Source organism: Rhineura floridana, chromosome 4 (assembly GCF_030035675.1).
Source record: "Rhineura floridana isolate rRhiFlo1 chromosome 4, rRhiFlo1.hap2, whole genome shotgun sequence".
NCBI lineage: Eukaryota > Metazoa > Chordata > Lepidosauria > Squamata > Rhineuridae > Rhineura > Rhineura floridana.
The window spans coordinates 155,446,364-155,473,367 of NC_084483.1; the positions used below are offsets into that span (position 1 = coordinate 155,446,364).

Below are 27,004 nucleotides of genomic sequence, written 5' to 3' on the forward strand. Positions count from 1 at the left end.
TGGATCACTGTCTATATTATTATGATTTTAAAATATTTCTGGGAAGCTTAATATCTGCCACAAACCATTATGATATTGCCTGTACACAAAGAAAACACTTTGAGTAATATGTAGATTTTCAGAATGACTGAAACTGCCACTATCTACTTTAATCCATGGTTTGCAACATGCATTAAAACATACATTCCTTTACTCCCAGTCTTGAAAAGTGTAGGAAGCACCCTTTACAGCAGTCACAGGAAACCTGTGGCCCTCCAGATGTTGCTGACTTACAATTCCCATCATCTCTGACCACGCTGGCTGGGGCTGACAGGAGTTGGAGTCCAACAACATCTGGAGGGCCACAGGTTCCCCATCCCTGCTTCACAACATAAGTTGCCATGACTAGCTATAGTGTCCTGCATTGTAACAATTTCCAAGGAGTAGCTGTGCTAGTCTTTTGGGACAAAAAAAAGAGTCTTGTAGCTCCTTAAGGACTAAAGATTGTATCTAGTGCAACATTAAGTTAAAGTCATTTAGTGGTAAACTTGTTCTGCTGGCAAAAATTTTTGTGCCAGTGGAATGTTGTTGCAAAAAAGAATAGATAAGTAGGTTGCTGGTAACTTTGTTGCACAATGGACTGTACAGTCTGTTGTGCAACAAGTTTCCGCTAGTGCAACTGTTGCATTGGATTCCTCTATTGAGCAAGCTTACTCATTTGCTAGCACAAGAGTCCTTACACTACTGGGCAGGGAACCGTGGATATGGCATAAGCTTTCGTGATGCCACAATACATTTGTTAGTCTTTAAAGTGCCAGAAGACTCTTGTTGTTATAGTGTTCTCGTTACTATGTTAGAGATACATTCTTATGATTCTCATATCAAATCTACTAAATTTTAGCTATTATATCCAGCTATACATCTGCTGTCTAAAGTCCCACTTACAAATGACTTTCTAGCTATACTGACCCACATTTATGCAGTATATAATTCATGTCCACTTTCACTACTACTATTAGCTGACTGATGGAAGACGATGGTTAGATCCCTTTCTGCGAGTAAGTTGCCAGTTTGCTTCTGGGTGGATTTGGTAACAAAGAGCTTTTTGTGCTCCAGGGCTATAGAGTTGAGGCAAAATATAAAGCCAAAAGGGCTCATCCTATACATTACGGGAATGAATAAGTAAGGTTACTGTGTCATTCAGGTTCAATGGAATCCTTGGGAAGCAAGCATTTTGTTATTTTATATTCCTAAATGTAGGAAACTAAAAACTTTGCCTCTGAAATGTTAATGCCTCAAACAGGCTTCAAGGGCACAAGAATAAATGTTCAGCACAGTGGGATATAAAATTTGCTGTTCCTTCTCACAATGTCAAGAGCTCCATTACAGATTCTTCATGCATCACACTGAGAACATAGCTGCATAAAATGGGTTTAACAGGCTTAACACACAGTAACACTAAAATGCCTTGAATACAGTCCATGGAGAGCTTAAAAAGGTCATTAAGAGTGTAATGGCATAGATGATATTAGATATCTGCAAATGAAAATAGAACTACACAGTCTGGTCCACACAGAATATAACGTTTTATTCATGCTTTTAGCTTTTTATCTCCTACATGCCTCATAACCATAACTTCCAAGCTACCTGATAATCTAGCAGCCAAGAAAAAGAACCAAAGTCAACAACAGAAGAACCCAGCCATCCATACAGTTGCCAAACCAAGGGTCAGTTCTCAAAGAGATGAAATTAATTATCAAAGAATATGTCTATCGTTTAGACCTGGTCTCTAACAAGACATTTTATTGCAATTATCACATCGGAAATAGTCATGTGAGTCAACCCAAAACTGAAATGAACTCATTTTTTGTTTTTTTCTGGTGTAGTTAGGAGCTCCTATACACACTCTGATCTTCAAGAGGACGAGTTTACTTCAGAGGAGGAGGTAGCTTTGTACCAGGAGTAGCTTGTGGAGGCAGGGAGCGCGTGTTGGATGCCTCTGTGTGAGAGCAGGAGGTCTCTAATGGACATTGAGCCAGATTGAGAGACTGGTTTAGTGTTGGGGGTGGGTACCCTAACAGAGTCATGGGGGAAGTGGCTGGATGACCCCAGATAAGAAGTGAAATTGAGTGTGTTATTATGAAGGGATTGCTCTTCAGCACTCAAACTCCTTGTTGAGGGATATTGTAGCCACATTGTGGGGATCTATTTGGGAGGGAAACATCATGGGACCACAATAAATGTGTGGGCAAAAGGGTGCTATGAGCGTAGGAGGTGGTGCTATTGGTCAAAGGAAAGGCAACTGCAGGCTCCATCCCCTTCCAACATCCTCCTAGATTCAATGATTAGGGAGCTTCTCTGAAGCTCCTTCCAATCTCTAGGTGCAGCTCATAAATGTCAGTTTGACAGATGGAAGGGCAAGTTTCATTTCCAAGCTATCGCTTGAGCATTATGTTGACCTGATCTGTATAACAGGAACCTGGTTGGACAAATGGGGAGGAGTAAGCCTCTCCCAGATTTCCAGGTATCCAAGTAAAGTTACAGGCATATCTGGAGGGGCAGAGAGGAGGGGTAGCTCTGGTGTATAGGAAGAATATCTTACTGGCTAGGTACCTGAACTTGCAGGCAACCAGTTTTGAACGTCTGGCATAGAAGTCAGTACAGGGATTCTGTTACCATACAAACAACTCTGCTGCCTAGCACTCTCCCTGTCTGAGCTCGCATGATGTTGAGGATGTTTAGTTTCAGGGGACATCCATGGGGAGTGGCTCAGGATTTCATGGCAGCCATGTCAACCATGACCCTCTCTTAAATAAAATTGGGCCCAGCATATGTGGCAGGCAGTACTCTAGACCTGGCCTTCTGTATCAATATGGGGTGCAGGGAAGGAAAGGATCTGTGGTGGGAGCTAGAAATGACTTTGATGACATGGAGAGATAATTACTTGGCTTCAGGCCTGTCCCGACCCTTTGCAGAGATGGTGGATCAATAGTTATGGTTCATCTAAGGAGATGAATGAATCCTGAAGGTTTTCTGAAGTCTCCTGCAGACTTAGCCAGTGGTTCTGTCAAGACCCTGGCTGCCACTTGGAATGAAAGTATCGACATGATCAGTCCCACATCTGTCCATCTCTCTCTTAGTAAGGAGCAGCAATCCTCGGCATCCTGAAGTTAGGTGTGCAACACCACCCCACCTTCACTGGCCCACCAACCACTACTGATCCTGCAGGTGTTCTGTGTGCCTGGAATTCCTGCCTTAGCCTCTTGATGGGCCACTGTTGGGTTTCCTCTGAGTGTCCTGAGCTCTTGTAGAATAGGACAATCTGCCTTGGAGACTTTTTATTTTATTTGTTGATTGGGTGCCACTCCCTTGAAAGGCCACATATGTAGTTTGGGAGCACTTCTGGACTCAGTACTAACTGGGGATACCTGGATGTTGACAGCAGGCGGGGGTGCATTCTACCAGATTTGGATAGTATGCCAGCTATGATCATATCTGGAGATGTCTGACGTAGCCACAGTGCTCCATGACCTGATCACTTCCTGGCTTGACTACTGTGATGTACTGTATGTGAGGCTGCTTTTAAAGATGGTTTGGAAACTTCATCTGACTCAGAATGCTGCCACTGAAGTCCTGATGGAGGAGAGGCGCTGGGATTTACTAATGCCATTATGGTATCAGCTGCACTGGCTGTGTGCGTGTTTCTGAGATCAATTTAAAGTGCTGGTTTTAACCTTTGAAGCTTTGCAAAGTTTGGGCCAAAGCTATTTGATGGGCCACCTGCCCACACACTGAGTTCTCCGATGGAGGCCTTTCTAGGTGTCCACCTCCAGGATCAGTGAGATTGGTGGCCATGAGGAAGAGGGCCTTTTCTATAGTCGCCCATGGCTTTGGAACTCCCCGACAGTGGATCTATGGCAGACTCCTAAGCTTTAAGCCTTTCAGAAGGCCCTAAAGACACACCTCTTCCTACTGGCTTATTTATGACTGATCTTTGACAGCCTGGATTATGGCTTGTTATTGCGGTGGAAAGCTTTTTAACTGGCTGGCAGAGTATTTTTACTAGCTATTCTTGTGGGTGTGGGATTGATGGGTTATGGTTGTTGTATTGTTGATATTTTGACTTTTTTATGGTTGTAACCAGCCTTGGATGGAAATTGCCTAGAAAGGTGTCCTAGAAATATTGTAAACAAATGAATAAATGTGCAAGAGCCCTTGCTTGTGAGTGAGCTCCACGTATGCTTTAGAGCTCTTCTGAACTGGCCTGTATAAATTTATTCTGACACTGTGATAATCTGAAGCATATAGCTGAAAACATATAGAAATTGACGTAAAATGACACTAACAAAGCTAGGAGTCAACCTTTACTGACATTGCTTTTGCAAATGTACAGTTAATTATCTGACAACAGATGGTACAATTCAATGCTATGGAAGCTCTGTAAACGACGGCTGCAATCCTGCGACAAGGAGCTGTATGCATAGGCTTAGCTACAATATCAAGTAGTTATGACTCTCCAGATAAACCATAGAGCAAGCAGTCTGGGAGGAATGGATTGCCCTGTTTGGGAGAAATGGATTGCCCTACTGAACTGTTGAGTGGTTTCACCAGTGTGCTCAGCCCCGTATCTCAGAGTAGCTGAAAAGGTAGGCATAAGTGAGGGGAAAGCATAGGAGCAGCACCATAGACCTATTCCATGTGTGTGTGTGTGTGTAGAGCTGTGGCCCTCCAGAAGTTGTTCCCAATTCCCATCAGCCCCATCCAGAATGACCAATAGTAAGGAATGATGGGAGCTGGAGCCAGCAACATATGAAAGGCCACAGGTGCCCCACCCCTGCCACAAAAATGAAGCCAGTAGAGATAGGACAACATCCAGCAATGGCTGGCAGATGCACATTTTGGCTTTGAGTGTCACAGGCTGCTGTTGAACACTCCATTCTATGGAACTGCTTTCTTCTCTTCTAATGCCCAGGAACCATGTAAATACTCTGGGCAACAGTGCTTCTAAACCCATTTCTACAAATCTCATTGTTTGAACCTACATCACGGATTCACTGCACGGAATGGAACTGAAACCATTATGTGTTCCTTTGGATATATCTCCAAACCCCAGCTCCATTCAATTCCATGCATGCATATATAACCAACTTACCTGGTACCACATGGAAGTAGCTGGGTTTCAAGAAGCAAGGGATGAGTCTTTAAAACACTGGGTGAATTTTGCAAATGTGGCTTTTCTTCCTGGCTCTAAACAAACATTAAACAGGTAGGATGGAATAGTTAAAAAAGGAAAACAGTGGGCTCACCCCTATCGCATTAAAATCAAATGCTGAGTGCTTTTAAAATCCTACTCTACAGTTCTAATCTTCAACATCATTTGTCTACTTCTATAGCACCCTTCCTTCCATCCTATTACTGTAGCCAAAAATTCCTGATGCATTATGATAATGTGTTGAGGATTGGTTTTAAAATGTCAAACCTCAGGTTTCAGGCTTTCAAACTGGATCAGTAGATGTTGGCTGATTTGAATCATTTAAAAGACTTAGAATTTTACATAAGTTTAGATCCATGCAATTAAAGTCCCCTGTTATAGTCATCAGTGGCTGAACCTTGACCTCTTCCTGTGCAAATGTAAAAAATGTAAATGTACTGCCTTCAAGTCGATTCCGACTTATGGCGACCCTCTGAATCGGGTTTTCATGAGGCTGAGAGGCAGTGACTGGCCCAAGGTCACCCAGTGAGCTTCATGGCTATGTGGGGATTCCAACCCTGGTCTCCCAGGTCGTAGTCCAACACCTTAACCACTACACCACACTGGCTCTGTGCACATACATATATATGCACATATATCAGAATAGAACTGGAGAAAAAATACCTCTAATCCTGTCATATATAGATATTCTAAACCATGTTTTTAATCTAACAAGTATAAAACTAATTTTAAATAGTGAGGATGAAGTCACCACAATACCTGTAAGTTCCTTGCCTCTTCAGACCACCAAACTTCAAAGTCTTTTTGCAATTTCACCTTTGCTTTCTCCATAAGCAGCTGCAAGTGCTCAATTTCTATCTTCATCCCTTTCAAGCGTGTAAACATTGTTTTATAACTATAGAAAAGAAAAAAAGAAAAGTTCACTATATTATTATTATTATTATTATATCCCACCCTTCCTCCCAGCAGGAGCCCAGGGCAGCAAACAAAAGCATTAAAAACATTAAAACATCATAAAAACACTTTAAAACACATTAAAACAAAACATCTTCAAAAACGTTACTTAAAAAGAGCTTTCAAAACATCTAAGATTAAAAACATTTTAAAAAAGAAGGTTTAAGAACGTACTAAAAAGCAATTCCAACACAGACACATAGGTCTTAACTTAAAAGGCTGGTTGAAAGAGGAAAGTCTTCAATAGGCACCGAAAAAATAAGAGAGATGGTGCCTGTCTAATATTTAAGGGGAGGGAATTCCACAGGGTAGGTGCCACCACACTAAAGGTCCGTTTCCTATGTTGTGCAGAATGGAATAAGATGGTATCTGCAGGAGGCCCTCACCTGCAAAGCGCAGTGATCGACTGGGTATAAAGGAGTAAGACGGTCATTCAGGTATCCTGGTCCCAATCTGCATAGGGATTTGTACACCAAAACTAGAACCTTGAACTTTGCCTGGTAGCTAATGGGCAGCCAGTGCAATGTTTTCAGCAGCGGGGTGACATGTTGGCGATACCCTGCCCCAGAGAGCAGTCTCGCCACTGCATTTTGCAGCAGCTGCAGCTTCCGGACCAACCTCAAGGGCAGCCCCACATAGAGCGCATTACAGTAATCCAGCCTGGAGGTTACCAGTGTGTAGACAACCGTGGTCAGGCTATCCCAGTCCAGAAACAGCTGCAGCTGTCTTACCAGCCGAAGCTGGTAAAAGGCACTCCTAGCCACTAAGGTCACCTGGGCCTCTAGCAACAAAGACGGATCCAGGAGCACCCCCAGACTACAAATCTGCTCTTTCAGAGTAAGTATGACCCCATCCAAAGCAGGCAACTGACCAATTATCTGAACTCAGGAACCACCAACCCACAGTACCTCCATCTTGCCAGGATTCAGACTCAGTTTATTGGCCCTCATCCAGCCCACCACCGAGTTCAGGCAGCAGTCAAGGGCTTGCACAGCCTCTCCTGATTCAGATATTATGGAAAAATAGAGCTGGGTATCGTCAACATACTGCTGACACCTCGCCCCAAATCTCTTGATGACTGCTCCCAAGGACTTCATACACATGTTAAACAGTATGGAGGACAAGATGGTACCCTGCGGCACCCCACAGCACAGCTGCCAGGGGGCCGAAAGACAGTCACCCAATGCTATTCTCTGAGAACAACCTTGGAGATAGGATCGGAACCACTGTAAAGCAGTGCCTCCAATACCCATCTCACCAAGTCGGCCCAGAAGGATACCATGGTCAATGGTATCAAAAGCCACTGAGAGATCAAGTAAGAGTAACAGGGTCGCACTCCCCCTGTCCTTCTCCTGATAAAAGTCATCCATCAGACCAACTGATTCAGTCCCATAACCAGGTCTGAACACAGACTGGGATGGGTCAAGATAATCTGTTTCATCCAAGAGTACTTGCAATTGCTGCGCAACAACCATCTCAATCACCTTCCCTAAAAAGGGGGTATTTGTTACCGGTTGGTTGTTGTCACAAACCAACAGGTCCAGGCTGGGCTTCTTCAGGAGTGGTCAGATCACCACCTCTTTCAAGGTGGCTAGAACCACTCCCTCCTGCAATGATGCATTGACTGCACCCTGGATCCACTTGGTCAAACCCCCTCGGCAAGTTTTGATAAGACAAGAAGGGCAAGGGTCGAGAGGACACATTGCTGGCCGCATCATTGCAAGCACTGTGTCTACGTCATCAGGCCGCACCAACTGAAACCGCTCCCAAGAAGTTGCAGCAGATGTTGCACTGGACACCTCATTGGGGACTACAGTAGATGTGGATGTGGCATAAAGACTGCTATGGAGGCGAGCAACTTTACCCTCAAAGTGCCTTGCAAACAATTCACAGTGGGCCTCCAAAGGGTCTAAAACTCCATTTGCTGGAATTGATGTCAACAGACTCCTGGACAGCTACTTGAGGATGCAATGGAGGCAGAGAAGTGGGCATGGTTATGTTGTTTTACTTGTGCCTGATCAGCCTCACAGCACATCTTTCACCACTTGTGCTCTAGCCGTCGTCCAGCCTGTTTCATTGCCCTTAGCTCACATGTGTACCAAGGAGCAAACCGGGCTCTACAGTGCTGGAGAGGGCGCTCGGGGGCAACCATGTCAAGAGCCCAACACGCCTCGCTGTTCCACAGTGTGACAAGGGCTTCAACAGGGTCACCTGCTCTATCTACTGGGAACCCCCCACAGGTCATTCAGGAATCCTGAGGATTCCATTAGTCTACAGGGGCGGACCATCTTAATCTGTCCACCACCCCAGCAGGGAAGGATCGGAGCCATAAGTCTAAACTTCATCAGGAAGTGGTCTGACCATGACAATGGGGTGACATCCACCACCACCCCCATCTCCAGACCACTCCTTCCTCCATCTGGAGCAAAAATCAAGTTGAGGGTGTGCCCTGCCCTATGTATCAGGCCAGTGATATGGTCATCATGGAGGCCATGAAGTCCCGATCCGGAACACTAGAGGCCTCAGCATGGACATTGAAATCACACAGCTCCTTCAACAACACAGCCAAGATGGCCTCTGCCAGCTCAGTTTGAGAAGCTGCCGGGCAGCAGGGTGGATGGTACACCAGCAGCAACCCTAGTTTACTGTCTCCTCGGCCCAACACCAGGTTCAGGCCCTCACAGCCGGCTCCAAGACAGAGTGGTTTTCTGGTGACAGAGATGGAAGTTCTATAGACCACAGCAAATCCTCCCCTCCATCCCTTCAGCCTGTGCTGGTGTTGCAGTGAGTATCCAAGTGGGCAAAGCTGGGTCAGATCAACCCCTCCCAGCTCACCCACCCACGTCTCGGTAATGCACACCAAATCGCCACCTTCATCCACGATCAAATCATGGAAATTAGTAAATAAAAGGAATCTCAAACAGCTGCTAAAGGGAATGGCGTCCCTCTGCTTGAGACCCTGAAAAGTAGTCAGGTTAGATGGGCAAACAGGGTGAGACAACTTCCTGTATTCCTTCTGTGAAGTTACCCCCCACCATTTTCCATCCTGCACAAACAGAACACCTGCCCAAGGGGCTATTGAAACACCTTTTCCCAGAGATGCACACCAAATCGGCACCTTCATCCACAATCAAATCATGGATGAGAGTGGTTTTATTGTGTACCAATCTGGCATTAAACAACAACACACACAGGCCAGTGGGCATAGCATTTGAGCAGCGAGGAACCCCTCCATGAGAGGAGTGGCAGCAAGGAACAAGGCACAGATAGACTTGCCTTGTCTTCTATGATAATTCACCCTCTCCCCATGGCTATATTTCCGACTACCTGTGATCACTGAAACTGGGGTGGCATCACCCATGCTCCTCCATACTAAGACTCCTCCTAAACACCTGATATGGACCCAACACGAGCCCACCAACAAAACCTGCCTGAGCCAATTATCCCAGTAGGCCTCTGCGAGAATTGGGAACAGTCATACCCATTCAAACTTTTTCACTCAGGGCCCATCTACTCCCCCTCCTGTCTCACACCAAGGGAGGGCCAGTTACAGACTCTCACTCTGAAGGCATCTGGCGACTTTCTCCTATCATTCACTGCACTCACTCTGTGCAGAAACTACACATGCACCACATGCCCTCCCCACCACCAATCTCCTCTAGATTGGTTTAACAGAAAATAATAAAACAAATTTAAAAAAAGGTAATAGAAGGGGGGACTCCCTAAGGGAATCCACTCCACAAACCACAAGGTGGGATTCTCCCTTCCCCCTGCACAACTTTTAAAGATATGGAAAACCTCTTGGAGGCTGGGCCTGGCAACCAAGAGGTCTTCTATATCTTTAAAAGTTGTGCAGGGGGAAGGGAGAGTTCCACCTTGTGGTTTTTCCCATTACTGGGTTGCAAGAACACCTGCACGTGGCTGACTTTCTCTTCTCCTAAAGATACAGGATCAGGATCAGGCCCTGAACCTGGCAACCCTGTTGTAGCAGGCCAAGAATCTAAGCAAAGCAATGCTCTTAAATGGCTTTGGTGCCTTGTATCCTGTGTGCAAAAACTGTGATTTTCATCTCTTTGCCTTCCCAATCCTGGTGTTAATCCAAGGCACTACTAATGGATACCCACATCCAATGAGGGAAATTTCACACATAAGCAGGTTTAATATACACATCCCCCCCTCTTTGACTGCAAAACTGGTAAACAAATAGAAACTGCACATGCAGAAGTCTAATAAGACTGCCTCTGTCTGGTAGGACATGAAATTCCTTCCTCAAATGTTAGTAGCCCAGATTGGAGAAAAGAAAAAAAATTGAAGTTCTTATAACTGACTATTACTGACTAACTATTTACCTAACTGTATGTTTTTCACTGTTGAACTATAGCTCATGTAAACTGAAGCCAACTTAACAGTATATATGATACATATAACACAATCCTTAATGGCATATAAAAACCACATGTATCTAAGTTAAAGGTTTAAAAATGTGATAACTAAAATAACCTTATCTTTTCCTGTTCAATTTGTGCCCGAAGGGCCTCTTCTACTGGATCAGGTTCATTCATTTCTCGAGGACTGACAACAGCTGCAAGATATAATCAGTGTTAGTAGTAGTTGTAAAATGTAGAGCTAAAAAAATGTTTATACGCTGGAATGATAATTGCCTTATATGTCTGGCAGTAAGGAGTATCACATTCAACTTTTTAAAAACCTAAAATGTTCCATTTATAACAAAGGAATAAAATTTCAATCTTGCTACAGCAGTTTATTTTTAGTGAATTTAAAGAGAGCCCACCCCCATTCTGGAATTACCTCAAGGCAAATTAACATCTAATTTCTAAATAAAAATGTGCCTAATTTTTTATCATACAAATCTGTCTCATAGGGCCAAGCTATATATTACAGTAAATGCATAATTGCCCTTAATGTATATCTATGGTTTCTTTTAAAAAAAAAATAGCATTCAGCGGGTCAGGACCATGACTACAGTATGAGATGAGGGAAGTTTAACGGTTCTTCCTGTGCTGCAGTCCTTACAGGAAAGGGTAACCTCTCGTCCCTGCACACTATGGTCCCATCTTAATTGCACCCCTTGCATGATTTAAAAACAGATACACCACATGTGAACATGCATTTAAGGTAGTATGTAGTTTGATCCTCAGTTCTGCAGGGCTTACTGTATGCAAGCTTTGAAGACACCACCCTATGAGGGGTACCTATGACCTCCAGGGTATTCTGAGAGGTGGGGAGTGCTGTCATATGTTGCTGCTCTCATCATTTCCCAGCCCCATCTTTACTGATTTTTAGAGTTAGCTGGAACTAAAATACCCTACTTGGACATACTGCTTGTTCCAGGGAAAAGAAAGGCAGGGGAAGTCACCAGGCACTGATATCCAGCAATTTCTCAATGCCCTTTCCCCCCACTGATCTGCTACGTAGTTGTTAATAATCCTGTTCCTGGGATTACCATATCCTCCAGTGGAATCACTGATAGCACTTCAACTGAGACAATTTCTAAGCTTTTGTATTTACTTCAGCAAATGTATCTGCTTGCACTCTTTTCCCTGTTATGTGCTCACCAAAAGTACCTTCAAACAGATGAACCCTGCTATTTGTTGATATTTGAAGCAGTGGCATAGCTTTGTGTTCTGTCTTTCACTGTTGTGGTGTGCAATGTCCAGAAATCCTTCTCTAAAGAGGATTTATTGAGCTTTGTGTTGCAGGTCTCTAGGAGGCAGGTAAAGATCTTCCTTGATTATATTCAGCAGTTGGGTTGTGAACTAATATCTCAGTTGTTATACGTTCATGTTTCATGTCCATTGTGCTTTCTAATTTGTGTTGTTTTAATTGTATTTCAAATGTATGCTATTGATATTATTGTACATTATTTTGAGTGTTTTGGTTTTATCCAGGAAAAGCAACTGATACGTTTTAAAAAACATTAAATTAATAGATATATTAAATTATGTCCGAGCAGCATGAGCCTCGTAGCAAGCTAAGTGTCAATAGTCATATTTGTCACTCTAAAAAGAGTTAAAGCAATTGAACTCAGTAATGCAAGGAAATGATGTTATTTAATAGCTTAAAGAACACCAAGATAAAAGTTTCTGGTTCTAAAATTAGTGCAGATTGGTCAAGATTTTGAAGAAAACATATTTGGTACCTTAGCTAAAGAAGAAAAATATAGAACAAAAGATTTTTAGTACAATAAAATTTGGCTTCCATTTCAATCATTGCTTTAGCCAAGAAAACAAATTGTAAGTAAACCTGCTACTAGGTTAAAGGAGTGTACCCTAGCTTCAGGAAATGGAATTCTGGCTGGAACAACAGGCAATCATGATCCCTCTTTGCTTGTCAGCATTCCAGTGACAACCATTAATCTTTACTTATAAAACCCAGAAGCTTAATCAAAAAAGAGATCTAACAATTTATAATAATTTCACTGAAAGTACTTTAGACCAAATGTTTAATGCAGGGTAAAAGCCAAAAATGTCATTGCATATAAATCTTCCATTCCACATGTTAACAAAATTTTCAGGATCAGAGAGGACTAGAAACATACAGAATGCCCTTTGCTACTATGGGTAACTTACAGCTTTTCGAACTATTCAAAATAAAACCAATTACATGAAAGTAAAGCAAGCAGAAAAACCACAGTAATTAGTGCAATTCTATACATCTGTATGTATTAAATTGAAGAAATAATGTAATTCATCAATAAACTAGTCTCGATGTGTGTTTTTAAAAATTTACACCTATAAAAATCCTATGCAAACTTAAAAGGTCATCTGTTAGATGCAGAAATGTATTGCCTATGTAATAGCTTGAATGCTCTAGCTCTGTAATGTAAATGTTCAAGAAATGTTCATGTGTAATGTTCATGAAATACATTGGAGGAACACACTAGCTGTACTTAAACTGTGGCAATCTGTTGTTACCATCACAATCTATCTTTCATTGTCTGACTGATGTTGAGTAAGGATTGGACAATATACCCTACATACAATTCCCCATTTGTCTCTTTTGAATAAGTATTCTTCCGTGCTTTCCATTCTTTTTCCAATTGTCAACACCAGCCAACCTTGAATATAGAAGTTGTACAACCTGCTGAGTTACTGAGTCACAGTGTCTTCACTGACCCTGGCTCCAAGGTCTGTGATTGGTTCAGGGTTCCAGGTCAGTGTTTCAGATCTTCTCAAACCAACAGCCAACACTGCTGCCTGCATCCTTTACCTCTTTGATCAGCCTGCCCAAACTGTGCATGCTCCCTGGATAATATCTCAACTTCTTTTGCATCTGCTTCCTATCTGTCTGCTCGGTTCCTCTCCACATTCCCAATTCAAATATGGGCCCTGTCATCCTTCTGAGTTGCTGCCCTGTATATTGATATTAGCATGAGTTCTAGCTAAAGAGAGGTGGCCATCTACCACCTTATTCCTCCTCATGTCTCAAAGGGCTATAGGCCAGTGGCAGATCACATGTTTTCCATACATAAGGTCCTGGATCAATCCCTGGCATTTCCAGGCAGGGTTGGGAAAGACTCTCATCTGAAACTCTGGAGAGCCACTGCCAGACAGTGCAGACAATGCTGAGAAAGATGGACAAAAGGTATAACTCAGTAGAAGGCCGATTTATATATTCTTCAGGGATCTCTGAACCAATCTTCCTTCTCCACAGTCAGGCATGGGGTTATGTAGTTTGTGTGGTGGAGGGTAGTACCAGATCCCACAGCATGTAAATGATGTCTTGCATGATCCGGGAGATTGCACTTATAATTAGGGAGAAGAAAGCCCATCCATAATTGTCAACTCATGCAATGCATGAACAATTTACCCTGCTTGATCAAGGTGTTGCACATGTGGAATTAGCTGTGCATGCTCCCACAGTTTGTCCTATCCACCAACACATGAAGGATATTAACACAGGCTGAACAGGGTACAGTGCCTGAACAGGCTCTTATTTCCCCAAAATGGCAGAATTTGGGGAAGCAGTTTCAGGATACAACAACAACAACAACAACAATAATAATACAACTAAATGCATGATGTTAAATTCTACATTGGAAAATTCACCTTTTTACAACTTCTGAAAAATAACAACTTACATTTGGAACTGAAATTGGTTTATATACTTGTGATTCTCACTGACTTTCACTGAGCTTTTCAAGAATTGGCTCCACCCACACAAATCTGCTTGTTCCTTGACATCATTTTTGGAGGCAATTCTCCATGTTCCCTCACTGCTTGAGGTATAGTGGGTGGCCACAAAAGATAGGGCCACTTTTGTGGTTAAAAAAAAGCAGAATGACCTACAAAAGACACTCACCTGGCTCCACTGCTGCTTGCTTTTAGATGAGCACCTGAGACTTTTCTTACCAGCAGGCTTTCCCTCCACAATATGATTTTATTTATTTATTTAACAGGATTTATAAACTGCTTAATAAAAAAACCCTCTAAGCAGTTTACATAATAGTATAAAATATTCATTAAAAATAACAAAAAGACTTTGAAAACAGCAGTTTTATCAATAAATGAATTTATCAAAATATACATAAAATGAATAGCTTTTAATATGACTCTGCACAGCCCTCCCTACCCCATGGCTCTGATCTGGGGGGGGCATCAGGCCAACCTTCCCTGGGTTGACCTTGGGACCACCCCTCAGCCCTACTATGGATCCAGTCCCGAGTAACTTCAGGGGTGGGGCTAATGTTTAATTAGGGCTTTGAAACACTAATTAAACATATAGTTGGGAGAGGGGAGGGGGAAGGAGACCTTGCATCTCCTTTCCCCCTTCTGACTGAGATGGGGGTTAACTCTGCAGATTGCTTCAATGCCTCCTCCCCCCATTGAAGCCTCAGTGGAGGCATTGATTGGAGGGGTGGAGATACTGCAGCATCCTGCAGAATTGGCCTCCCTGCTGAACGGCTGTTGAGCCCACAGAGTGATCCTGGGTGGTGGTGGTTGCAAGGCATTTTCCTGCAGGAAAGTGCCTTACAAACCTCCATAGCACAGAATCGCTCTGGGTGCTCAACAGCTGATGAATTGAAGGATTGAATCTGTGTGATGCAGGCTTGTAAAGTGCTTTCTTGCAGGAAAGCGCCGTGCAACCCCCCCCCCCATTGCTCTGTGGGCTGAACAACTTTTCAGAGCAGGGATTGATTCTGCAGGGTGCTGCAATGTCTCTCCCCCAATCAATTCCTCCTGCAGGAAAAAGCCTTGTAAACTAGCACCTATAGGGATCCTGTGGGGCACTGGTGGTGTTCAAACAAGAAGGAAAGCTGCAGGTGCCTCTTTTCTCTGCCTGATGCTCTGTCCTCTGATAGTTCTAGGTTGCTCTGGGCCATCAAATCCAATCTGTAGTGATCCGTGGCTGTCAGAACCCAACACAGCCGAGGCCTGAATATGTTTGAATAGGCCCGATTTGGCTCGAGCCTTGGACCTTGGGCGAATCTGGAGCACAGCACTGGTTTTTAAAACAAACTGATATAATAAAATTGATATCTCTAGGTCTTGCCTAAACAAAAAAACAAAAAAAGTTTTAAAGGGTATAAAAGAAAAATACACCTGCCTAAGATAAATAGGCAAAGGGTTCCAGAGAATAGGTGCTGCCACACTACATAAAAGATTGATTTCTCACAAGAGTGGAACAAGCATTATGTAGCACTTGTAAAAGTGCCAGTTCTGCAGACTGAAGCGGTCGAATAAGCACATATGGAGTAAGGCAGTACTTCGAGTAAACTGGTTTAAAGCAATTGCAGGCTTTTACACTTGTAGCGATATCCCTAGAACATCACAATACTCATAACACCACCTTGAATTGGGCCAGATAACAAATTCACAGGCAGGGAAGATCTTTGAGCAGGGGTGTAATGTGCTGTATGGACCTCATTTGTGTTAGCAATCCTGCTGCATCATTCTCAATTTGTTTTTTGCTACTGCTCTTTATATATTTTGTTGATTTTATAATTTTAATGTATTATTGTTGTTTTAACATTATTTTAGAAATGCATATTGCTTCCTTGAGTATTTTTTTTAAAGAAAAGTGGAGTATAGCACTATTACTCCTGCACCTGCTCCTGCTCCTGCTGGGAGGAAGGGTGGGATATAAATCAAATAATAAATAAATAAACAAATTACTGCACAGCATACAATCTTGTCTATGCTGAAGCCATAACGATCTCTGAAACGGTGATAAATACATAGCATATATTTAAAATACAACACAATTTTTAAAAATTGTGCTATACATTAGGGAAGCATGCAGTTGTTCATGGCAGCCTTTTAACCTTACAACATCTCTCTGTGAGGTACATTAGCTGAAGGTTAGTGATTTGCCTAAGACTGAGCTTCATAGCTGAGAAGAGATTGGAACCTGGGTTTTTCCACATTCAGAGGAGATATTCAAATCACTGCATAACAAAGAAACAATACAGTAGAGAAGTCAAGCAGAACAAGGGGGTCATATGTACAGAACTACATATTTCCTCAGCTGATTTGATTGATGTCTATAATCCCTAGATTTTAAATCCCTTTGTTCAATCCCCACAAATTGGTTAATGAGCTACAGGTGGGCCCACAGAGTCCATTTCTCTTTAAATTGGTGGTTTATGGCAGCTTGAAATAATCTGTTACCTGGTATGATAGCAGCATTGCAGACCAGCTGTCTACCTAATATGTAGATGATACATAAAAAGAAACCGCTGCTTTACAAGCATATTTACCATGAAAGGGACTGTAAACAACAACTCTCCCTTTCTGGAGGGAATGATTGATCTATAGACGTAGCTCTTACGACCTTCCTACATATTTATACATTTTCAAAACATACCCTACATATTGACTAGGCTTATACTTGTCAGAATGTGGGTGGTTTCTCATGAGACAAGAACCATCTCCAGGTGAAGTTCTGATAACTCTAGAAAGCACATTTGAATCCTACCCACTCCCCATATACTACTTAGTGCAAGTGAGTTGCATACATGCAACTGACACTAATATTTCATACAGAGCTTGGAAAAGTTACTTTTTTTGAACTACAACTCCCATGAGCCCCAGCCAGCATGGCCACTGGATTGGGCTGATGGGAGTTGTAGTTCAAAAAAGTAACTTTTCCAAGCTCTGATACAATTCAAAATGGAAAGGTTCAAGAGCCAAATAGTTCCCAATCTGGAGTAATAACCATGCATGTGGAATCAGTACATATCCACACAATATCTGCCAAAAGTGAATTTGTAGTTGTCAGCTGTGATATATTAATGGAGTCTCCTTCAACCACACACAACCCCCAAAAAAGACTGTGGTTCAATGGAACATGAGAAATTGAGGAACAAACTGCTCTGGTACAAGTGCTTGAAAGTTCAGGCTGTTTAGCAGTGCTAGAATTCTAACATCCTTGATGAAATGTAAAGATTTTGAATTAAGTGTTGCATTCTTTGAGACATTATTAGAACTAAGTCCAGTGCCTTGCAGATGGTTTCCAGATACAAGAAGAATGAAACAAGTGAGACCAATTTAGTAACAATATTAGCTGCAATAGAAGCTCTGCTGGAAAAGATCCGAACAAAGTACAGAGATGACAATTTTATAGTACTGTTCCAAAAAGTATTAAAAACCAAAGACCTAGCCAAAGTGAGTATGTGGAAACTTATTGTTCCTAGACTCAAAATCACACTGGGTTAACAAAACAATGCAAAACTGGAAACATGCTTGGCAAGTGGACCTCTATGCTTCCCACAAACTAATCCCAAGCATGCACTTTGATAGGCTCAATCTTGAAAAATCCCATTTGTTTATAGAAGTGTTGATAGACAGTTGCTTCCCTACATCTTTAACGCAGTACTTGTTCTGAAAGCAGAACAGAGCAATGAGATATTTTTTGGGTCATAATAGCTGTACCTATTTTCTAGATACTTTTTTAACTAAGTGAGTTATTTCAAATAAGTAGAAACCATCATGTAGGCAGCTATGGCTCAGTGCAACATCAGTGCAACAACTCCACTGGCTGCCGCTTCGCTTCCGGTCTCAATTCAAAGTGCTGGTATTAACCTTTAAAGCCCTACACGGCTTGGGCCCTGTCTATTTGTCTGACCGGTTATCTCGTTATGAACCTTCCCGTTCGTTGAGGTCCTTGGAAGAAATACTTCTTACGATCCCTCCAGTTTCACAAGTTCACTTGTCAGGAACCAGAAATAGGGCGTTCTCGGTTATAGCTCCTAGTCTCTGAAATGCTTTACCGAGTGAGACTCGGTTGGCTCCTTCACTTGAGGCATTTCGCCGCCAGGTGAAGACATTCCTTTTTCGGGTTGCGTTTAACTATATGTAGAATAGGAATTTTAATAAATTATGGTAGTGAGTATATAATTATTGTATCAAAAGATACAACTGTAATTGATTTATGTACATTTGGCATTTTACTGTTTTATTCTTTTTTATGTATTGGCTTTAGGTTGTTCACCGCTCTGAGTTTCTGGGTAAAAAATAGAGCAGGCTAGAAATATTTTAAATAAGTAAATAAATAATAATCATAAAGGAGACAGAGTTCTTGCAGAGTTCAAAAGAGTGTATTGCTCATGCTTCCACAGTTAAGCAGAAACCTCCCAGAAAGTAGGCTGCACTTTGAAGGTCTAAGAGAACAAGCAGGTGAACCTTCCACCAAAAAGGATGAGAGCTCATGTGCTCTGTAGAATACAACATAGATAAGTGGCAGCCATATGCTACAGGAAGATTCAAAGCTGTGCTTTGAAAATTACTGTCTCAGTACGTTCCGTCCCAAGAAAGGTCAGTGGTCACAAAATAAAATCTGAGCTTACATGGGCCAATTTGGATAATCGTTCAAAGTTTCATAAACCTTGAAACAGTGTCTTGGCTGAGTACTTCCTATCCCTTCTGTCACATGCAGGCTTTGGTGCAAAAATCCTGGTTTGCGCAATGAGTTCGTCATTACATCCCAATCCGGGAACTTATGGCTTAATGTTAGCTAACAAACCAGGAAAATAAACCAGGATGTACTCCTGCTCGCAGAGTATCAGGGATGAAACCAGGGCCAGTGTTCAGGCATGGTGTCAGCTGAAGAATAGGCCAAATAACCCTATTTTTTCAGATAATGGACTGTAGACAGCCCTGGAAGTATTTATATTCAGCAGGAGTCTGGAAGACCTATCACTTGCCTTGGAGGTGCAGGCACAGCAAATAGCTTTATCTCTACTTCAGAGTCTCCTTCTGGACTAAACCTGTGGCAGGAGTGGAGCAGCAGAACTGCAATAGCCTGTCAATGGTGAGAAAGCTCCAGCATCCCTGACAGCTGCTCTGTGGTGCTACTAAATAGGGCCACTACAGACTTTAGTCAGAATCTAATTTCCCACTCTTTAAGTTGTATTATGATCTGCCTACTATGGTGACTCTGCAAAAGCATTTCTCTCAGGAGGAGGCCTCTCAGTGGAAAAAGCTCAATGCAGCAATCCCAGGATGTTGCTACTTATCCATGGGTATGGCACTGGGTAGAACGTTAAGAAATTGTGTCAACTAAACTTGCAGGCTGGGAACTGAACAAGTAGGGTAGGTCATGGTTGTCAGAATATGTGTATAAATCAACCTTTTCTCTTCTGTAACACATTTTAGGCTATCTGTTTCCTATTAGGAGAAATCCCACATCAGCCTGCCCTCATACTAGACTAGAGTGATTGGGGGAGACTTTCCTCCATATGTCCCCTTGAGATGAGATGCAGAGGATGGGGGGACAGGAAAGGGCCTTCTCATCAGAGACACTCAGAATGTAAAATCAGATTTTCTCGTAAAATCTGACAGATTAATTTTTTGTGTGTATCCAATATTAAGTTAAAGCAATCTTTAGATGTACATTATATGAAAATTCTATGAAAATTAGTTTATCTGCAGTTAAGCTTTGGCTGCTCTTTCTTAATGACCCACTTTGCTAAGTCAAACCGTGATTTAGCGTGAACAAGCAAATATATAGGTTCTCAGAAGAAAGATCCCAGCTGCTGCACTCTTTTGCCAGTCCTGCTGCTACTGTATTACCCAGGGCTGAGCCATGGTTTGACTTAGTGTCATGTCTGAACTCGGGCTCTTGGTTTATCTCACTCCAGCCAAACCATGAGCTGCAATTGAGGTTTGCTTTTGTCTGGGGGAGACAGATCAGTTTTGCAGGTTTAGTAAGCAGTGACATTTTGACATTCAGATTATTAATTTTGGATATGGGGCTTTTGCTGAAACAAATATTAGACTATATATAGTTTAGGAAGTTTTATATTTAGCCTGTTTTTTGTAAACAACAATTCTGGTTAATCACTTTACAAGGCAATGCTCCACAATGGCATTTTCAGTAGGCAAAAACGTGCACAAGCTAGGTGGGAAATTGCCAATTACATGCTGCAGTATATGAAATTTCCCTGCATTTAGAAACCAAAGACTCAGCATAAAATTTCAATGATGCCTGAGAAAATATGAGATGAATTAGTGCAACTGATACATCATGAAGATTTGCATCCATGCTCTTCTTATGCCTACAAGGTAGGAAAATTAACCTTGGCCAAAAATGTTCTGCTAGATTTCAAAATTAACATGAGACATAAAACTATTTTTAAAATGCTGAACTAAATACCAGCTTTTATTTCAAAAAGAACAACCACCCAGACAATTAGAGCTCTAGAAGAAGATATTCGCATGTTTATTCTAGTTATTTGGCATTAACCAGTTGTTCACTACAACTGTGGTTCAATACCAACCGAACTAGAGTGAATACATTTATACATGTTCATCACAACATTCAGTGTTGTCTTCTGTGTGTGAAACAATTATCACAAATAATCAACAAATGTGTTGATTTTATTTCTCTTGACAATCTCAACATAATGGGTGGCATTCAACTAAAAAGTTGCACTAGCTCAAGGGTTAACACTAGTGCAACAGAATTTCCTCTCCTCCTGTCCCCATGCCATCCTGAAATCTGCTCTGGAGGAATAGGGGACCATCCAGAACAGATTTAGAGGGCATGTGGGGGGAGGTGAGGGGGAGATCATTCCACTGTGCAGGGAGAAATCCTTGTGCTCATGGAACAATCTCTTAGTACTATGCTGAATACAACCTAATATATTTTCAGTGAGGGCACTTCACATATTCAGCAGCTGCAAATGGACTTAATATCCCAAGTGTGGGAGATGCAGGAAGATCATTTCTGCAGTACATGTATTCTAAATTGTTCAAACAATTTACAAGAGCCAAAAAAATGTTATTTTGTTTTTTATTTGCTTTAAATTGAATGAAAATGCCTCCAAATCCAAACAAATAGCAAGATGATAATACTATTTCTATTGCACCTGCAGGCTTAGCAAAGAGCAAATCTTAACAAACCTGTCCACAGCCTTAGTTTCCAGTGCTATCATCCTGTTAAAGAAATCTTACACGGATAAATATGAGTTGTCATTGATATATGAAAAAATGGAAATGGACTGCCTTCGATCCCGACTTATGGAGACCCTATGAATAGGGTTTTCATGGTAAGCAGTATTCAGAGGGGGTTTACCATTGCCTCCCTCTGAGGCTGAGAGGCAGTATGGGCCCAAGGTCACCCAGTGAGCTTCATGGCTGTGTGGGGATTCAAACCCTGGTCTCTCAGGTCATAGTCCAACAATCAAACCACTACACCACACTGAGTTATTAATGAATTAAACCTTCAATTTGCATATGAAGAAAACAGCATTGTTCAAGACAAAGGCATACTTTGTTGTTATGCATTACTACTACTATTATTATTATTATTATTATTATTATTATTATTATTATTATTATTATTATTACCTGCCTCCCATAACGACTTTTTGAAAATGTCCCTGAAGGTAGGAGCAGAACCACTGAAGTACAGTGCCCCCAAACCTCCAACTCCCTGAGCTGCTCCAGAAGGATGCTGTGGTCAATGGTATGAAAAGCTGTTGAGAGATCAAGAAGAGAGAGCAGGGTTGCACTCCCTCCTATCTCTCCTGACAAATGTAATCAATCAGGGCAATCAAGGAAGTTTCAGTGTCATGGCTGGGCCTAAAGCCAGACTGAAATGGATCCAGATATTCCGTCTTCTCCAAGCATGCCTGAGGTTGGATCATTACCATCTTCTCGAGCACCTTATCCAAAAGGGGGATATTTGCCACTGGGCAATAGTTGTTTAACACTTCTGGATCCAAGGAGGTCCTCTTTAGGAGGAGATGCACCACTGCCTCTTTCAAAGCATATGGTACTTTACCCTCCTCCAGTGAAGCATTTATCACTCCTTTGATACACTCTGTGTATATATGTGCAACAGACATATAACAACAAGCCTTTTAAGTTGAGACCTATCCCAATATGCGTCTATGTTAGAATTGCTTGTTAATATTTTTTAATAATGTTTTAAAACCTTTTTTAAAGATGTTTTAAAGCTTTTAAAAATGTTTTTAATGTTTTGTTTAATATATTTTAAGATCAGTTTTAAAGTGTTTTTGGCGCTTCTGTTTGCCACCCTGGACTCCTGCTGGGAGGAAGGGAGGGATATAAATCCATCAATCAATCAATAGACATGGTCAAAGCAAGGCTTACAATAAACTAAACTGGTGGCTATCTTGATTCTTTTTCTCAATGATCCTCATCTCAATAAAAATGAAAATCATGACTTAAGATTTTCATTTCGGTGAAGAACACTGAGGTAATTTGTCCAGCATTCTGTTTCCAACAGCAACCAGAGAGATTGCTGGGAAGCTCCCAAGATAGGCCATTAAGGGAATAGATATCCCGTATCCCCTGCATTTGAAATGCATGAATAGCCTCTGATTATTAAACTATAATGGTTAATTGCTCTTGCTGAAGTAATTTGCCATTAATATTTCTGACCGTTTCCTCATTTTACACCCATAGTCAATTTTGCATTAGATGAAGAACTGCTTTCTCTTTCCTGAACCTATTGCCAATCAGCTATAAGATGGCTATGAGACCAATTTACTACGAGACCCTGGGTTATAGTATTATGAGAGGGTGAGGGGAAAAAATCTACCCTCTCTCTCTCTCCAATCATTCATACATTGTGCAGCTGGATTCTGTGAATATTCACTTGACAGTGTTCCATGGGTTTATTCACAGGTAAATGCACACAGAACTACAGCTATAGAGCCCAATCCACCATAGGACACAAGAAGCTGCCTCGTACCAACTCAGGCTACTTGTCCATCATTTCCAGCATTGTCTGCCCTGACTGGAAGCAGCTCTTCAGGGTCTCTGAAAGAGGGATACCAAATTATCTGCTGATATTTTTTAACTAAAGATACACCAGGAATTGCACTGGTGTCAGGCCCAGGATGCGACTCAGGAACCAGACCAGAGGTTGTAGTTAATTCGTGTTTTATTAGAGTAATGTCCAACAAAGACTGCGCTTTCTCATGAAGCAATACAGGGATACAGGTCCTGCGACATTGGGAGAAAGTTGACAGAGCAAGGGGCTGCTTCCCACCTGTTCTTTAAGAAGGGGCTAAACGGGCGCGCAACCTTTCGCTCCTCCTTAACTCCCCCTCAGGTACTGCCCGCCTTCCCCCCTTCTCTCCTGTCTTTTCAACCGTCTGCGTGTGCGTGGTGAGGGGGGAGGCATCACCTCCTCCTCTTCTGAAGTGTCCAATTCCCCTATGGGTGATAAAGGAGGAGCTGAGGGTAAACCATCTCTCCGCCTTTCTGCTGTGATCAGCCCTCCCTCTTGCTCTGAGCTGCGGAGAAGGGAGGGCCTGGGAATGTCTGGGGGGGATTCTAAAACTTCAAGGCTCTCAGGCTCCCCGTTGCTAGGCGACCCTATCTCTGGCATGTCCTCTGTTTCGGCTTCGCTCCACAGAGGGTAAGTTCCTCCCTCCTCCCTCTGCCAGCCATTTGAATCCTCTTCTGACAACCCCCCAGGAGCCCAGCTCATCCTCCCGACACCATCCCCCTTCTCAAGCTGTGCCCCCCTCCCCCTGTCTGGCTTGGGGTGGTGAGGAAAACGTTGATGGAAAAGTTTTACTAACTCTGGAGCATGCACATCATCTGCATTTTCCCATGATCTGTCAGCCACTCCATAGCCCTTCCAGTGAATCAAATACTGCAGCTTGTGGCGTCTGATCCTGGAATCCAAGATTTCCTCAACTTCAAACTCAAGCTGCTCATTTATCAGGAGTGGGGACCCAGGAGGCTCCTCCGGCCGCAGCTCACTGGGAGGGGCAGCTTTCGTCAAGAGGGATCGATGAAACACAGGATGTATTTTAAACGTGTCAGGTAGCTTCAGCCGGTACGCCACGGGATTAATTTGAGTTTCTATTTCAAAAGGACCCACCCTTTTGTCTTGTAATTTTCTACATTTGCCCGGCATCTGGAGGAAACGGGTGGACAGCCATACCTGGTCTCCTGGTTGAAGGGGGGGGCCCTCCTTCCTGTGCAGGTCAGCAACTCGCTTGTACTCTGTTTTGGCTTCGTTTAACTGCTGTTTCAGTGTTTGTTGCACTGCTTGCAATTCTTTTAGGAAGTCCTCAGCTGCCGGTACCAACATTCCTTTTGAGCTGCTTGGAAAGACTTTAGGATGGAATCCATAATTCGCGAAGAATGGGGTTTGTTGAGTGCTGGAGTGTAGAGAATTGTTGTAGGCGAACTCTGGAAAATGCAAATATGATACCCAGTCAGTCTGTTGATAGGACACATAACTTCTTAAATATCTTTCCAAAACGGCGTTCAAGCGTTCCGTTTGCCCATCTGTCTGGGGGTGATGGGCGGAGGAGAGTTTTAATTCCGTCTGCAACTGTTTCCACATTGCTCTCCAAAATTTGGCTGTGAACTGAGTTCCTCGGTCTGAGACTACACTGTTTGGCAACCCATGCAGTCAGTAGACTTCTTTGATGAATAACTTGGCCGTTTCCTTAGCCTCTAAGGCCCCTGCACAAGGGAGGAAATGCGCCATTTTGGTGAGTAGATCTACCACGACTAAAACGGCTGTCATTCCTTGGGATTTGGGTAGATCAGTTATAAAATCCATGGAGAGATCCTTCCAGGGTTCATGTGGGACAGGTAGCGGTTGTAACAGTCCTGCTGGTTTTCCTGTTTGTGTTTTTGTCCGCAGACAGACAGAACAGGACTTTACATAGCTTTCAATATCCCTACGCATTTTAGGCCACCAGAAGTCCTTGGCCACGTTCTGAATGGTCTTGTAAATCCCAAAGTGTCCCGCTGTGATGGAATCATGGCACTGGTGTAGGATTCTGAGCCTTAATTCTCCTTCTGGCACATATCTGGCTGTTTTGAACCATAATAGTCCATTCCTCCAGTGAAAGGTTACTTCTGAGTCTTGACTTTGTCCCGTCTCCTGCCCATATTTTAGTACGTCTGCATCTTCTTGTTGTGCCTTTTTGAGTTCCTCTTCCCACGAAGACTGGCATGATCCCAACATTAATTTCTCTGGCGGGATCACGTACTGAGGCTGTTCCTCGGATTCACTTTCTTTGTACTGTGGCTGTCTGGATAAGGCATCAGCTCTCTGGTTTTTGGCTTGGGCTTGGTAAGTGATCTTGAAGTTAAACCTGGTGAAGAACTGGGACCATCTTATTTGTCTCTGGTTCAGCTTTCTGGCAGTTTGGAGGCTTTCCAGGTTCTTGTGGTCGGAGCGCACTTCGATCTGATGAGGGGCCCCCTCTAGGTATTGTCTCCAGTTTTCAAAAGAGTCCTTGATGGCCAGCAGCTCCTTCTCCCAAACTGTGTAATTCTTCTCTGCAGGCTTTAACTTCCGAGAGAAGTACGCACAGGGGTGCAGCTCCTTTCCTTCTTGGTCTAATTGCAGAAGGACCCCCCCGATAGCAAAATCTGAAGCATCTGCTTCCACGATGAAAGGGCGGGTCGGGTCAGCAAAGTGCAGAATGGGCTCGGAAGCGAACCTTCTCTTCAGCTCCTCAAAGGCCTGGGTGGCATTCTCTGTCCATTGAAACTTCTTCTTTCCCCTTAAACAGTCAGTCAAAGGAGCTGTCAATTTGGAAAACCCTGGAATGAACTTTCTGTAATAATTGGCAAACCCCAAAAACCGTTGTACATCCTTTTTGGTGACAGGTTGGCCCCAGTCCAATATACAGCTTACTTTCCCTGGGTCCATCTCCACGCCTTCCGCTGAGATTCGATATCCAAGGAAGTCTAGAGACTTGAGGTCAAATCCACATTTCTCTAATTTAGCATACAGGTGATTTTCTCTCAGTCTCTGCAACACCGTCTTCACATGCTGGTCGTGGTCTTCCTGGTTCTTTGAGAACACCAGGATATCATCTAAGTAACAGATTACATATGTGTCCAACAAGTCTCTAAACACGTCGTTCATGAATTTTTGAAAAATTCCTGGCTTCCACAAAGTCCGAACGGCATGACCAGGTATTCATACTGTCCGTAAGCGGTCAAGAACCCTGTTTTCCATTCATCTCCCTGCTTCATCCTGATCAGATTGTACGCTCCTCTCAAATCCAACTTCGTGAAGATTTTTGCAGAGCGCAGTCGGTCCAACAACTCTGAGATCAGGGGCAGCGGGTAGCTGTTGGGGATGGTGATCTGGTTCAATGTGCGATAGTCGTTACAGGGTCTGAGTTCCCCCCCCTTCTTTTTCACAAACAATAGTGGCGCTCCAGCAGGGGATTGTGAGGGGCGTATGAATCCTCGTCTCAAGTTTTTATCCAGGAATTCCTTCAGGGCCTCCCTCTCAATCTCTGTGAGAGAGTAGATTCTCCCTGATGGAATGCTGGCTCCTGGCACTAGATCAATCGCACAGTCGTAAGGGCGGTGGGGGGATAAAGTCTCTGCCTCTTTTTCATCAAACACATCTTTGAATTCTTCATACTTTGGC

At 42.8% G+C, this 27,004-nt stretch overlaps 1 protein-coding gene across 10 annotated transcripts in view; it reads right to left on the reverse strand.

Moving 5' to 3' along the window:
• KIF6 (kinesin family member 6) overlaps positions 1–27,004 on the reverse strand; it is a 332,020-nt gene that overhangs the window by 21,978 nt on the left and 283,038 nt on the right. For all 10 annotated transcript variants that reach the window (XM_061624903.1, XM_061624906.1, XM_061624910.1 and 7 more), the window contains 3 exons: positions 10,646–10,727; positions 5,951–6,086; positions 5,132–5,226 (listed from right to left, as the gene is read on the reverse strand). In XM_061624903.1, coding sequence (XP_061480887.1) covers positions 5,132–5,226; positions 5,951–6,086; positions 10,646–10,727 — 313 coding nt within the window. The remainder of the gene's footprint in view (positions 1–5,131; positions 5,227–5,950; positions 6,087–10,645; positions 10,728–27,004) is intronic.